The sequence below is a fragment of the Ahaetulla prasina genome, chromosome 14 (assembly GCF_028640845.1).
Source record: "Ahaetulla prasina isolate Xishuangbanna chromosome 14, ASM2864084v1, whole genome shotgun sequence".
Taxonomy (NCBI): domain Eukaryota; kingdom Metazoa; phylum Chordata; class Lepidosauria; order Squamata; family Colubridae; genus Ahaetulla; species Ahaetulla prasina.
The window spans coordinates 17,755,908-17,770,091 of NC_080552.1; the positions used below are offsets into that span (position 1 = coordinate 17,755,908).

The 14,184-nt window shown below is 45.2% G+C and overlaps 1 protein-coding gene across 1 annotated transcript in view; it reads left to right on the forward strand.

Moving 5' to 3' along the window:
* CYTH3 (cytohesin 3) overlaps positions 1-14,184 on the forward strand; it is a 72,922-nt gene that overhangs the window by 21,924 nt on the left and 36,814 nt on the right. Inside the window, exons 2-3 of the mRNA XM_058157596.1 lie at positions 11,228-11,310; positions 11,880-11,944. Coding sequence (XP_058013579.1) covers positions 11,228-11,310; positions 11,880-11,944 — 148 coding nt within the window. The remainder of the gene's footprint in view (positions 1-11,227; positions 11,311-11,879; positions 11,945-14,184) is intronic.

A 14,184-nucleotide genomic window follows, 5' to 3' on the forward strand; every position in this document is an offset into this window, starting at 1 on the left:
ATTGTTTCAGGAAACAGATTTTTCATTCCTTCGGGCTAAATTGAAATTCTTTCGCTTGGACATATCAACAATCTTTGTTGGTGGAGTTGGGAGGGGCTGGTGTGTTAGTCTCTTTGTGCTATTACTTTTTTTTCTGCAAGATGTAGGCCTTGCCTGTTTGTAGTAACATGTGGTATTAATATTCTTGGTCAGGGATTGCATTTTTTTGGTTAAGGGTTTTTCCCCCCCCTCCCCTTCCTTTTTCACTGCCGAAATGTCTTTATTTTCTTCTCTCGGAATGACAGCGTTGGACGGGGCCTTGAAGGTCTTCTAGTCCAACCCTTTGCTCAAGCAGGAAACCCTATGCCCATGATGGCGAAGCTTTTCGCCTGAAAAGGGTGCGTGCACATCTGGGCCTCAACCTGGAAGAGGAGCTGCCCAGGGCGCATGCGCCACACCCGAAAATGAACTTCCGGTTTCAGCCAGCTGCTCTTCCGGGATTATGGCACGCATGCGCAAACGACGATCAGCTGGCCGGCGCGCATGCTCACGCAGGAAAATGGAAGACCAGCTCCTCTAGTTTCAAGCACTGCCGCATGCAAAAAGCCCAGCTGATCGTCTTGTGCGCATGCATGCCAGAAACCCAGAACGGGAACGGGCAATGCCGCGCGTGCCAGGCAACATGGCTCCGCGTGCCACTTGTGGTACATGTGTCATAGGTTCATCATCACAGCCCTATACCATCCCAGAAAAGTGGATGTCCGGTGTCTTCTTAAAAGCTCTCCTTCTTTTCATTAAACTAAACATATCCAATTCCAGCAACCGTTCTTTATGTGTTTTAGCCTCCAGTCCCGTAATGTTCTTTCTCCGTCCTCACTTTGGAATAACGAGCTGGCCTACAGCCAGTGGATTCACGGCTTCTATCAGTCCTGGCCGAGAAAACGCAGCTGCCTGCCAAAAAGTTCAAACAGATTAAGACTTCAGCTCACTTCAACACGGTTCAGCTAATTTGCTTCCTGTGGAATTGAGAGCAGTCCCAAAGCTCCTTATATATCCTGTGGGATGGGGGTCCTGCCCCACCCTTCCCTTTGATGACGCCGCCTCTCTAATCTTCTGAAGCGTGGGTCAGTCCAGGCTTGATTAGTATGGTTATCAGCTGCGTCTGTAGGCGTAGCCTGAGGAAGGGAGGAATCAGGGGATGTCGGCCTCATTACGTCCTCCGACTGGCCTATTTCTGGTTCCTGGAGCCAGGCCAAAGGAATCGGTGCTCCTGAGGTAAGCTTTACCGGCCCTTCCCTCTCACTCTCAGAGTCACTTTCGGGCATGGGGCCAGGTTCGGGGGCTGGAGCCACAACACCTAATCATCTTCGTTGCTCTTCTCTGCACTCTTTCCAGAGTCTCAAGATCTTTTTTATATTATGGTGACCAAAACTGGATGCAGTATTTCTAAGTGTGGCCTTACCAAGGCAACTATAAAGCCATTTTTTTTCTCCTTTGCTTTGGGCTCTCCACCCATCTGTCTTCTCCTTGTGTTCTTTTTCATTGTTTATTTTACGGTCCTATTCTTTTCTATTTAAACTCCTTTCCTTCTTCTTCTTTCTATTATTGTAAGCAACCTAGAGTAGCCCCATGGCGAGATAGGGGGCAAATAAAGTTAACTAACTAAATAAAATAAATGTTGAACCTTGGGGGAGTGTTGAGGGAATTATTTGTTTAGGAGAGTGATGACCTTCGGGGAAAAAACTGTTCTTGTGTCTAGTTGTTCTGATGTGCAGTGCTCTGTAGCATCGTTTTGAGGGTAGGAGTTGAAACAGTTTATGTTCCGGATGTGAGGGGTCTGTAGATATTTTCACAACCCTCTTTTTGACTTGTGCAGTATACAGGTCCTAAATGGAAGGAAGGTTGGTAGCCATTGTTTTTTCTGCAGTTCTAATTATCCTCTGAAGTCTGTGTCTTTCTTGTTGGGTTGCAGAACCAAATCAGACAGTGATGGAGGTGCAGATGACAGACTCAATCATTCCTCTGTAGAACTGGATCAGCAGCTCCTTGGGCAGTTTGAGTGCCATTGTAACTTTAAATGGTCACTAAACAGTTGTAAGTCGAGGATGTACATCATAGGGTGTGTGGGCTTTGCCCAGAAACTTTAAGGATGCCCTAAAAACTATGAAGGGTCTCCTTCTTTTGTAAAATTGCCACCGAATTATCATTTCGAATGTAGAAAAAGGAAAGACAGTACTAACAAACCACTCATCCATTGATTTCTTGGTTTAAATTGAGCCCCGTTATCTTGTGACCTCACCCGTATCTGGGTAGTTGATTCTTCTGAAAGCTAATTGTCCTTCAGCCAAAGCTCAGGACATTTTATCTTGGGGTGGTTTCTGTTGAAGGTGGTATCTTATCTCATGAACTTTGCACAAAACTGCAGACTCATTTATTTTCTCATCTGGAGCATACCTGGAACAGAAGGAGATGGACTTCCTGCCTATCCAAGCCTTGTTCAAAAAAAAGTGTGGAAGAAATAGGTCCAAGTCTCCTTACACTTGGTTGACACCCTTCTGACCCGTTTGAATGTTTGGGATACTCTCCCAGATGCACAAAGTGCTCCGTTTTACACATTGGCAATAATAATAATAATAATAATAATAATCAGAACACCAAATACAAGCTGGGCAGATATGACCTTGATAGACCAGGGGTCTCCAACCTCGGCAACTTTAAGACTTGTGGACTTCAACTCCCAGAATTCTGGGAGTTGAAGTCCACAAGTCTTAAAGTTGCCGAGGTTGGAGACCCCTGTCATAGACGACCCTCATTCTGTCAAGGACCTTGGAGTACTCAAATGATCTAAACGTCAGAGCTCACTGGAACAGAATTGCTAAAAAGGCATTAAGAGTTGTCAACCTCATCTTGCGAAGCTTCTTCTCCGGTAATATTCCATTGCAAACTAGGGCATACAAAACCTTTGCCAGAACAATTCTCGAATACAGCTCATCTGCCTGGAATCTGCACCACATATCGGACATTAATACAATTAAGCGAGTCCAGAGGTATTTCACGAGAAGAGTCCTCCGCTCCTCTGCTCGGAACAAAATCCCTTATGCCACCAGGCTTGAAATTTTAGGCTTGGACAACCTAGAATTACACTGCCTACGGTCTGACCTAAGCGTAGTACACAAAACCATCTGCTACAACGTCCTACCAGCCAATGACTACTTCAGCTTCAACCAAAACAATACAAGAGCACACAAACTCAAGGTAAACCGCTCCAAACTCAATGGCAGAAAATACGACTTCAGCAACAGAGTGGTCAATGCCTGGAATGCACTACCGGACTCTGTGGTTTCTTCCCCAAACCCTCAAAACTTTAACCTTTGATTGTCTACTGTGGACCTCACCCCATTCCTAAGAGGTCTGTAAGGGACGTGCATAAGCGCATCCAGCGTGCCTACCGTCCCTGTCCTACTCTCCCCATTTATTCGTATCCATTTCCTGTGTTCATATCCATGTTCTTACTTATTCCTGTTATCTCGTACATGTTTGACAAACTAAACAAACAAACAAATAAATAAGAATGGATCCTTGGTGTTTCTCCATCTGTCTGTGAGTTGCTTTGTCTTTTTCCCCTGAGGTCGATTCTACATGCTCCCTTGCTTATTTTGTTAAACCCCAAAATGGGACTATTTCAGCAACGCCTAATCAAATATTGTTGGGTAAAAACAACCCCAGAAAACCCAAATCCTTCTTTTTAAAAGCCTGATGCGGTGTGTGTTACATATTTTTTCACCTCACTAAGCTTATATCTCCAGTGTCCATTTACATCTACGGTTTAAAACTAACCACAGTCCTTGGACCAGTTCCGCTGTAACACAGATGGATTACATCTGCGGTTTGTCATCGCACTAAGTTTGGGTTTAAGCATCGTGTTTGAATTGTTATAGTAGGGATTCTTTTACTATACAAAACTCTAAACAGTGGCATGTATAAACCATAGGGATGGCTTCGTCTAACATGAGAAATCAAAAAGATGGTTTTGGCAATATATGAGTACACAACATTGAATTGGGTATGTCTAGTTTAATGAAAAGAAGGACTAGGGGTGACGTGATAGCAGTTTTCCAATATTTGAGGGGCTTCCGCAAAGAAGAGGTAGGGGGGTCAACCTATGCTCCAAAGCACCCAAAAATAGGATAAGAAGCAGTGGATGGAAACTAGTCAAGGAAAGAAGCAATCTAGAAGTAAGGAGAAATTTCCTGACAGTGAGGATATTTTTTTAAAAAATTTGCATTTATATCCCACCCTTCTCCGAAGACTCAGGGCGGCTTACACTATGTCAAGCAATAGTCTTCATCCATTTGTATATTAAGTCAACTTATTGCCCCCAACAATCTGGGTCCTCATTTTACCTACCTTATAAAGGATGGAAGGCTGAGTCAAGCTTGGGCCTGGTGGGACTTGAACCTGCAGTAATTGCAAGCAGCTCCTGTTAATAACAGACTGTCTTACCAGTCTGAGCCACCAGAGGCCCATTAATCAGTAGAACTGCTTGCCTGCAGAAGTTATGGATGGTCCATCACTGGAGGTCTTCAAGAAGAGATTGGATAGCCATCTTCAAATTTCAATTCAGAAATCTGGAAGGGACCAACTTCTTAACTCTAGAAGTTGTGGGTGCTCCACCCCTGGAGGTTTTTAAGAAGAGATTGGACAACCATTTGTTGGAAATGGTATAAAGTCTCCTGCTTGAGCAGGGGGTTGGGCTAGAAGACCTCCAAGGTCCCTTCTAACTCTGTTAAGTCTGTTATTCTGAATCACAAAAATCAGAACACCATCTTAGTAATGACAAGCCATTAGGAAAAAAAAGGCCACGGTTTGTTTTGGGTTTTTTTAAAAAAAACACAAAATGCTGCCGTTTAAAAATAACCCAGAAAAAGGAGTTTGTGAGAAACAGATGCATCTATTTCCAGGAAGACAATGACAAGTCTTTAATTTCTGAAAAACGGTACCGCCTGTTATGTTTGGGTACAAATCCATCACTTCTTTGTAAGTGAGTTTACTTTTGTGTTCTGCCCTTTAAAAGCCATTTATACTCTGAGGTATAAAAGCACATTGTGAGAGACGACAGCAAAGTACACAAATGACAGTCCTGTTTGTTATCAGATTGTGGTGTCTGATGGTGGTTGGGGGGAGGAAAAAAACCCAAGGGAAGAACAGACGAGAAGCACGTATTATTCCAGCTTCAATCTGTATTTTTTTTTTTTCAAAATGGGAGGAAGAGAATTTTAACCAAAGTGTTCAGATACCTTGGTTGGCGAAAAGCTAAACCAATATTTGCCAACCCTGGTGAAGACATAATGGGCCTTCAAGAGAAAACCGTGGCTTGTTAATGTTCCTCTTTCTGTAAACTCTTTTACCAAACGATGCTTTGTCTTGATCGTCGTCTTAATTTGTTTTTACTCTTGGGAAGATCAAGATACACCATCTGTTCCAGGGGTGAAATGTAAATTTTTTTACTACCGGTTCTATGGGCGTGGCTTGGTGGTGGTGGTGGGGGTAATGTGACTGGGTGGGCACGGCCAACTTTTTATTTTTATTTTTAAAAGCTTTTTTTTTTTACAGCCTCTTTGTCCGAAGAGCTTGCAGAAAAAATGCTTTGAAAAGGTTCTGACAATCCCAGCTGAGCCGTGTGATCATCAGAGGCTTTTTTTTTTTTTTACTTTTAAAAGCATTTTTTCCACCGAAGAAAAAATGCTTTTAAAAGTTAAAAAAAAAAACTCTGATGATTGCGCAGTTTAGCTGGGCATGTGGGGGGGGAGGGGCAGGGATTTTTGCTACCGGTTCTCCAAACCACCTGCCGCCATCACTACTGGATCAGGCGATCCGGTCAGAACCGGGAGCATTTCACCCCTGATCTGTTCGTTTCTTTGTGTTTTATCATTGACCCGGATAATCTCCAGAGCAGGTACTTGGTTTTATTAGCTTCCTTAATCCTCTGGATTAAGCTACAGGACAATCTGAACAGGCTCTCCATGATGGTGAGGCAGGTGGCTCCCCAAAAGTTTTGGGGTGAGAAGATAAAGAGAAGGTCATCCAATATTTAACCTTGTCCATTTTCTGAAGCCAAGATCTTATAAAGAACAGTTGCTGGAATTAATGAAAGGGGATGTGGTGGCTCAGTGGCTAGGACGCTGAGCTTGTCAATCGAAAGGTTGGCAGTTCAGCGGTTCGAATCCCGAGTGCCGCGTAACGGGGTGAGCTCCCGTGACTTGTCCCAGCTTCTGCCAACCTAGCAGTTCGAAAGCATGTAAAAAAAATGCAAGTAGGAAAATAGGGACCACCTTTGGTGCGACGGTAACAGCGTTCCGTACGCCTTTGGCGTTGAGTCATGCCAGCCACATGATCACAGAGACGTCTTCGGACAGCGCTGGCTCTTCGGCTTTGAAACGGAGATGAGCACCGCCCCCTAGAGTCGGGAACCACTAGCACATACGTACGAGGGGAATCTGAAGTCTGTATCTGTCTTGTTGGGTTGCAGAACCAAACCAGACAATGATGGAGGTGCAGATGACAGACTCCATCATTCCTCCGTAGAACTGGATCAGCAGAGTGTGCTTCTATCCAATGTTTTCCCAAGGCCAAGGAACATAGGAGATTTTGTAGGTTGTCCTGAGGGACACATTCAGGAATGTAATTAGGGATGAGGCAGGACAAACATTAAACTTCGTGCAATTTAACGTTTCAGAAATGGAGTTCACGACGATAAGGAAACCCAGTGTAAGATCAAGTTCAGCTACAGTCTGGGCAGGGAGCCAAAACCCAGGAAGTGAACTCAATGCCTTGTCCTCTTCAAACGTGGTTTGTGTACCCAAGAATTTGGGGGAAGGAATAACTGGAGCAGGTCACACAGAACTCAGGTGACAGAACTGTAAAGCAGCTGGAATTCGGTTAATTTCATTTGCACTTTAGGGTTTTGCTTCGCTGCCGTGGCTCTGAAGTGAGAGCTAATTTAGTGAAAATTGTGCAGCCACCAAGGGATGGTCCTTACTGTGTAGGTTATTTTACGGATGATCTCTTCAGGAATTTGCCGTTTGTTTTCTCACCGCCTTATCGTGGAGGGTTAGGGTTAGGGTTAGGGTCAGTGGTGGGATTCAGCCAGTTCGCACCACTTCGGGAGAACCGGTTGTTAACTTTCTGAGCAGTTTGGTGAACTGGTTGTGGGAAGAAATCATTAGGGCAAAGAACCGGTTGTTAAATTATTTGAATCCCACAACTGGTTAGGGTCATCCACTGATGATGTAAGATCCATCTTCTAAACAGTTTTTAAAAGGAAACACTTGATTCTTTTCGCTTTGTGAATGGTAGCATTCCTTAAATTTGATTAAAGTGAAGAATTCTTTCTCTCTTTCTTCTTCCTCTTCCTCTTTCAGTCTCTCTCTCTCTTTCTTTTTCTCTCTCTTTCTTTCTCTCTTACTATTTTCTCTCTTTCCATTTCTTTATATGTCTCTTCTTCTTCTTCTTCTTCTTCTTCTTCTTCTTCTTCTTCTTCTTCTTCTTCTTCTTCTTCTTCTTCTTCTTCCAGTCTCTCTCTCTCTTTTCTCTCTCTTTCTTTCTCTCTTACTATTTCTTTCTCTTTCTTTCCATTTCTTTATATATCTCTCCCTCCCCCCTTTCTTCTTCTCCTTCTCCTTCCTCTTTCAGTCTCTCTCTTTTTCTCTCTTTCTCTCTCTCTTACTATTTCTTTCTCTCTCTTTCCATTTCTCTCTCTCTCCCTTCCCCCCTCTCTCCTCTCTCTCTCCCTCAGACTTAGGCTTTTATGATGAGTTGCTTTTTCATCATTCTTGGTTTTTTTTAAAAAATATGTCAGCTCAAGGTTTACTAATCTTCTACTCCTCAAGAAATTAAAACGGCGAGTGGGTGGGGGATCATTTTTGACTCGGCCCTGACTCTGCTACTTAAGCAGAGAGTGCCTATCCTCTCTCGCCTTTCTGACGTGGTATCAGCCTGACTGCCCAAATCCTTGCTTATAAAAACATGGGGAGATCAAAGGTGTGTTCGGGGAAGAGCAGCCAAAATATATTTCTCCTTTTATTTACACAAGGAGCTTTCCTTCTGCTGCTCCCAAGTGTTGCATATTTGTAATATGTCCCCATCTCTTTGTTCAAACGACTCCAACTGGTCTAAATTCACCCCACCCTGGAATAATGCTGCTTAATGGCCCACCCCGTTCAGCCTTTCTGGGCCTCTGGTGGCTCAGTCTGCTAAGACAGTCTGTTATTAACACAGCTGCTTGCAATTACTGCAGGTTCTAGTCCCACCAGGCCCAAGGTTGACTCAGCCTTCCATCCTTTATAAGGTAGGTAAAATGAGGACCCAGATTGTTGGGGGCAATAAGTTGACTTTGTATATAAATATACAAATAGGATGAAGACTATTGCTAACATAATGTAAGCCGCCCTGAGTCTTCGGAGAAGGGCGGGATATAAATGCAAATTAAAAAAAAAAGCTTTTCAAAACACAAAGCTTATTTTCATATCATTAGCAAGCGTATCGTTAGCTGGAATACAGGTAGGTAGTCCTCGACTTACGACCATGGTGGAGCCCAAAATGTCTGTTGCCATCTTAAAGTTGGTTGAGAAACACTGGGCTATATAAACCACTGAACAGACGGATGCCATTCCTTGCAAGAGTGAATTTAGGTTTACAGCCCATATCTGTTGCAGAATAAAAAAGAGTTAGGAGAGCTTCTCCTTGCAGCTCATCAAAAACTAACCTTTTCAGTTGCTACGTCTCTTAAACTAAAAAGCTACCATCTTTCTTTTCGGCTTCCTAAATGTGTCTTCTGTAGACAAGCAAAAAAAAATAAAGCCCCCCATTTCCAGTTTAAAAGGTCTCCGTGGGCGCCCTTTGCCAGTGATGTAGAATAATTTAATGCTGTTTATCTTCTCAGCCTCTGTTCAAGAGTCGGAAGGGCCATCTGCGTTTATAATTTTTTTAAAGCTAATTGAGCGGCTTCTGCATTAGCCAACATGCGGTTGTGCGCACTTAATGGAGTTACATGCTAATTATTGTGGGGGGTTTTTCCATAAAAAAGTTTTATTTTTACAATCATATCAAACAGCTCATCCAATGTACAGTTATATACAATTAGTCGGGCTTGCCCAGTCACCACCCCCTTTTTAACACTCTTCCCTCTTCTACCTTCTTTTACTTTCCTAACCTTCCTCTCCTTCTCTTATCTACATCCTCTCCTCCCTCCACCCTCCACCTTCCTTCTCCCTCTTCTACCCCTCTTCCTTCCTCTTCTCCTCTTTCCTACCTCCTACTCTCTCCTCTTTTCTCCCTCCCCATCGTTCTAAAATGGTAACTGGGCAGACCCGACCCTACATTAATTATATTTATACATCTTCAATAATCCCTGTACATTAACCATCACTCCATCTCTACCCTCAACCCCCCAATTAATGCTAATTATTGTTGAGTGTTTTCTGGGAAAATGAACCTGACTTGAGGTCTTTGCTATGAAAAAAAAAATATTCACTTCAGGGCGGAGGTTCGTCCTTCGAGGTTTGTGGGTTGGTTTCTGAAAGTTTTGTTACCAGACTGGGTAACGTTTTCCAGCGAAGTTTAGGTGAGGTCAGATTTGGTGTACTTCTGTTTATAAGGACTTCTCTTTTTTCTAAGGGACACGGTGGCTCAGTGGCTAAGATGCTGAGTTTGTCAATTGAAAGGTCGGCAGTTCAGCAGTTCGAATCCCTAGTGCCGCGTAACGGGGTGAGCTCCCGTGACTTTTCCCAGCTTCTGCCAACCTAGCAGTTTGAAAGCACGTCAAAAAATGCAAGTAGAAAAATAGGGACCACCTTTGGTGGGAAGGGAACAGCATTCCGGGCACCTTTGGTGTTGAGTCATGCCGGCCACATGACCCCGGAGACGTCTTCGGACAGCGCTGGCTCTTCGACTTTGAAACCGAGATGAGCACCGCCCCCTAGAGTCCGGAACGACTAGCATGTATGTGCAAGGGGAACCTTTACCTTTACCTTATAAATAAACAGAACACCGACATCCCCTAAATTCTGCTGAAGACTACCTGTATTCCTATGGAGTCTACCTTTACCTTAAGACAAATTCAAGTACAGATTAACAGAGATGGAAGGGATCTTGTAGGTCATCTAGTTCACCCCCCACCCCCACCCAAGCAGGAGACCCTACCCCTCTTCTGACAGAGGGCAGTCTAGTCTCTTCTTGAAAACTTCCAGAGACGAAGCTCCCACAACTTCTGAAGGCAACTTCTGTTCCATCGGTTGATTGTTCTCACAGTCAGAAAATTCCTCCTTATTTCCAGGTTGAATCTCTCCTTGTTCAGATTCCATCCATTGTTCCTTGTCTGGCCTTCAGGTGCTTTGGAGAATAGCTTGATCCCTTCCTCTCTATGGCAGCCCCACAGATATTGGAAGACAGCTATCATGTCTCTCCTGGTCCTTCTCTTCACTAGACTAGACATACCCAGTTCCTGCAACCGTTCTTCATATGTTTTAGCCTCCAGTCCCTTAATCATCCTGGTTGCTCTTCACTCTTTCCAGAGTCTCAACCTCTTTTATAGTGTGGTGACCAAAACTGGATGCAGGACTCTAGGCGTGGTCCAGAAGTGGTATTCAGGTGGTTCATACCGGTTTGGACAAACCAGTAGCGGAGATCGCCCCAGCTCTATGAGGGCCTATTTAGACACATTTTTGAGGCGGGGCACATGTGCGGAAGGTGTGAGCGTGTGCAAACCAAGCGTGTGCGTCCGCAGCGAACCAATGGTAGGAATATTGGGAATCCACTATTGGTATGGTTTTACTAAGGCTTTATAGAGTGGTATTAGTACTTCCCTTGATCTTGATTGTATCCCTCTGTTAATGCAATATTAACTAATAAAATATTAGTAGTTTCATTAGTAGTCTGTTTACAAGGATGTCTTTTTCTTTCTTTCCTTCCTTCCTTCCTTCCTTCCTTCCTTCTTTCTTCCTTTCTTTCTTCTTTCTTTCTTTCTTTCTTTCTTTCCTTCCTTCCTTTCTTCCTTCCTTCCTTTCTTTTTTCTTTCTTTCTTTCTCTTTCTTTTTTCTTTCTTTCTCTTTCTTTCTTTCCTTCCTTCCTTCTTTCCTTCCTTCCTTCCTTCCTTCCTTCCTTTTTTCTTTCTCTTTCTTTCTTTCTTTCTTTCTTTCTTTCTTTCTTTCTTTCTTTCTTTCTTTCTTTCTTTCTTTCTTTCTTTCTTCAGTGCCAGATGATCTGTCTGCAGAAGAAAAAGAGGAACTTTTAAACATCCGTCGTAGAAAGAAAGAACTCATCGATGATATTGAGGTAATCAATTTCCTTTCCTAATCAACTTTCTTGTCTCCTGGGTTGGATTACAGGGCAAGTCCTCGACGTATGTCCACAATTGTGGCCAGCATTTCCATTGCTAAGCCAGGGAGGTTGTTAAGTGACTCAGTTATACAACCTTTTTCGCCACAGTTGTTTAAGTGAATCCCTGCCCAAAATATGATCATGTGATGGCAGGGATTCTGCGAAGATCATTTTTTTCCCAGTGCCGTCGTAACTTGAAACAGTCGCTAAATGGATAGATGGAAGTTGGGGACTCCCTATATACGGCATTTAAGTTGTTCTGCAGTTTTTCAACTCAAGAAGTTGTCTTTTTTAAAAATAATTGCTACTGAGGGGAAGTAATTCAGCTTCCACGTGATGTGGCGAAAATGACAGGGCAGGTAAAGATATCGCAAGATTTATGAAGCATCTAAATTCCTTTTTTTTTTGATCCCTGCAGAGGAAAGTGTCATAAAAAAAATATTACAGAACAGCCACCGACACCAAAACGACACAACCACAAACACACTCGCAAGGGTAAACTCTGTCTTGTTTTCTTTCTGCAGCGGTTAAAATTTGAGATTGCCGAAGTTATGACGGAGATCGATCACCTGACCAGTGTTGAGGAAAGGTGAGTTGGCTCAGCTTGCAGGGTTTTCGCGGGAAATATTATATTTATATTTATATTTATATTTATTTGATTTTTATACCGCCCTTCTCCCGAAGGACTCAGGGCGGTGTACAGGCAGAATAAAACCAACAAAAAACAATATACAATATACAAAATTAAAATCAGTTAAAAACTTATTAAATGAGCCTGAAAAATTTAAGAAATTTGCCATAAAACCAATAACCCCATTAAAATTGCTAAAAATTTAAGTTTAAAATTTCATTCAAGCCAGCCCCGCGCGAATAAAAAGATATGTTTTCAGTTCGCGACGGAATGTCCGAAGGTCAGATATCTGGCGTAAGCCCGGGGGGAGTTCGTTCCAGAGTGTGGGGGCCCCCACAGAGAAGGCCCGTCCTGGGGCCACAAGCCGACATTGTTTGGCGGATGGCACCCTGAGGAGTCCCTCTCTGTGAGAGCGTACGGGTCGGTGGGAGGCATGTGGTAGCAGTAGGCGGTCCCGTAAGTACCCAGGTCCTAAGCCATGGAGCGCCTTAAAGGTCGTGACTAACACCTTAAAGTGCACCCGAGAGGCCACAGGTAGCCAGTGCAGCCTGCGCAGGAGAGGTGTTACATGGGAGCTGCGTGCAGCTCCTCTATCACCAGCTGCGTTCTGGACTAACTGAAGCCTCCGGACGCACTTCAAGGGAGCCCCATGTAGAGAGCATTACAATAATCCAAGCGAGAGGTAACGAGCGATGAGTGACCGTGCATAAGGAATCCCGATCAAGGAAGGCGAACTGCCGAACCAGGCGAACCTGGTGGAAGGCCCTCCTGGAGCGGCCGTCAAATGATCTTCAAACGACAGCCGGTCATCCAGGAGGACACCCAAGTTGCGCACCCTATCCTTTGGGGCCAATAACTCCCCCCCAACAGCCAGCCCCGGTTGCAGCTGGGTGAATCGGGATGCCGGCACGCACCGCCACTCCGCCTTGGAGGGATTAAGCTTGAGCCTGTATCTCCCCATCCAGACCCGTACGGCCCCCAAACACCGGGACAGCACTTCAACAGCTTCATTGGGGTGGCCCGGGGTGGAAAAGTACAGCTGGGTGTCGTCAGCGTACTGCTGGTATCTCACCCCAAAGCCACTGATGATCTCACCCAGCGGCTTCATATAGATGTTGAACAGCAGGCGAGAGGATCGACCCCTGCGGGACCCCACAAGTGAGGCCCCTCGCGGTCGACCTCTGCCCCCGTCAACACCGTCTGCGACGGTCAGAGAGATAGGAGGAGAACCACCGATATACGGTGCCTCCCACTCCCAATCCTCCAACCGGCGCAGCAGGATACCATGGTCGATGGTATCAAAAGCCGCTGAGAGGTCTAACAGGACCAGAGCAGAGGAATAACCTGTCCCTGGCCCTCCAGAGATCATCCACCAATGCGACCAAAGCCGTCTCTGTGCTGTATCCGGGTCGGAAACCGGACTGGAACGGGTCCAGATAGACATCTTCATCCAGGTACTGGGGTAGCTGTCGAGCCACAGCATTTTCTACAACCTTCGCAACAAAGCGAAGATTGGAGATCGGATGATAATTACTTAAAATAGCTGGGTCCAGAGAAGGCTTCTTAAGGAGGGGTCTCACCACCGCCTCTTTCAAGGCGGCGGGGAAAACTCCCTCCAACAAAGAAGCATTAATAATCCTCTGGAGCCAGCCTCGTGTCACCTCCTGAGTAGCCAGTACCAGCCAGGAAGGGCACGGGTCCAGTAAACATGTCGTGGCATGGAGCCTCCCCAATAACCTGTCCACGTCCTCGGGAGCCACAGGATCAAACTGATCCCAAACAGACTCAACGAGACGGGCCTCCTCTCCCCGCTTGGATCATCCCAAATTCGGTCCAGATCGCCCGGAGCTGGGCGATTTTATGGAATAGATAACCACTAACCTCCTCGGCACGTCCCTGCAAAGGGCCATCCCGCACCTCCTGATGAAGGAGGGAGCGGGTCACCCGAAACAGGGCGGCCGGGCGGTTATCTGCCGACGCAATGAGGGTGGAGGCGTAGATACGCCTCGCCTCCCCCATTGCCACTAGGTAGGTCCTAGTATAGGACCTAACTAGTGTCCGATCAGCTTCGAGCGACTGGACCTCCAAGTGCTCTCTAGGCGTCTTCCGGCGTTTCATCTCCTCAGCCCCTCGGAGAACCAAGGGCCAAACGAGACCCACGCCGGGTCAGAGGTCGCAAAGGCACGACACGGTCCAAG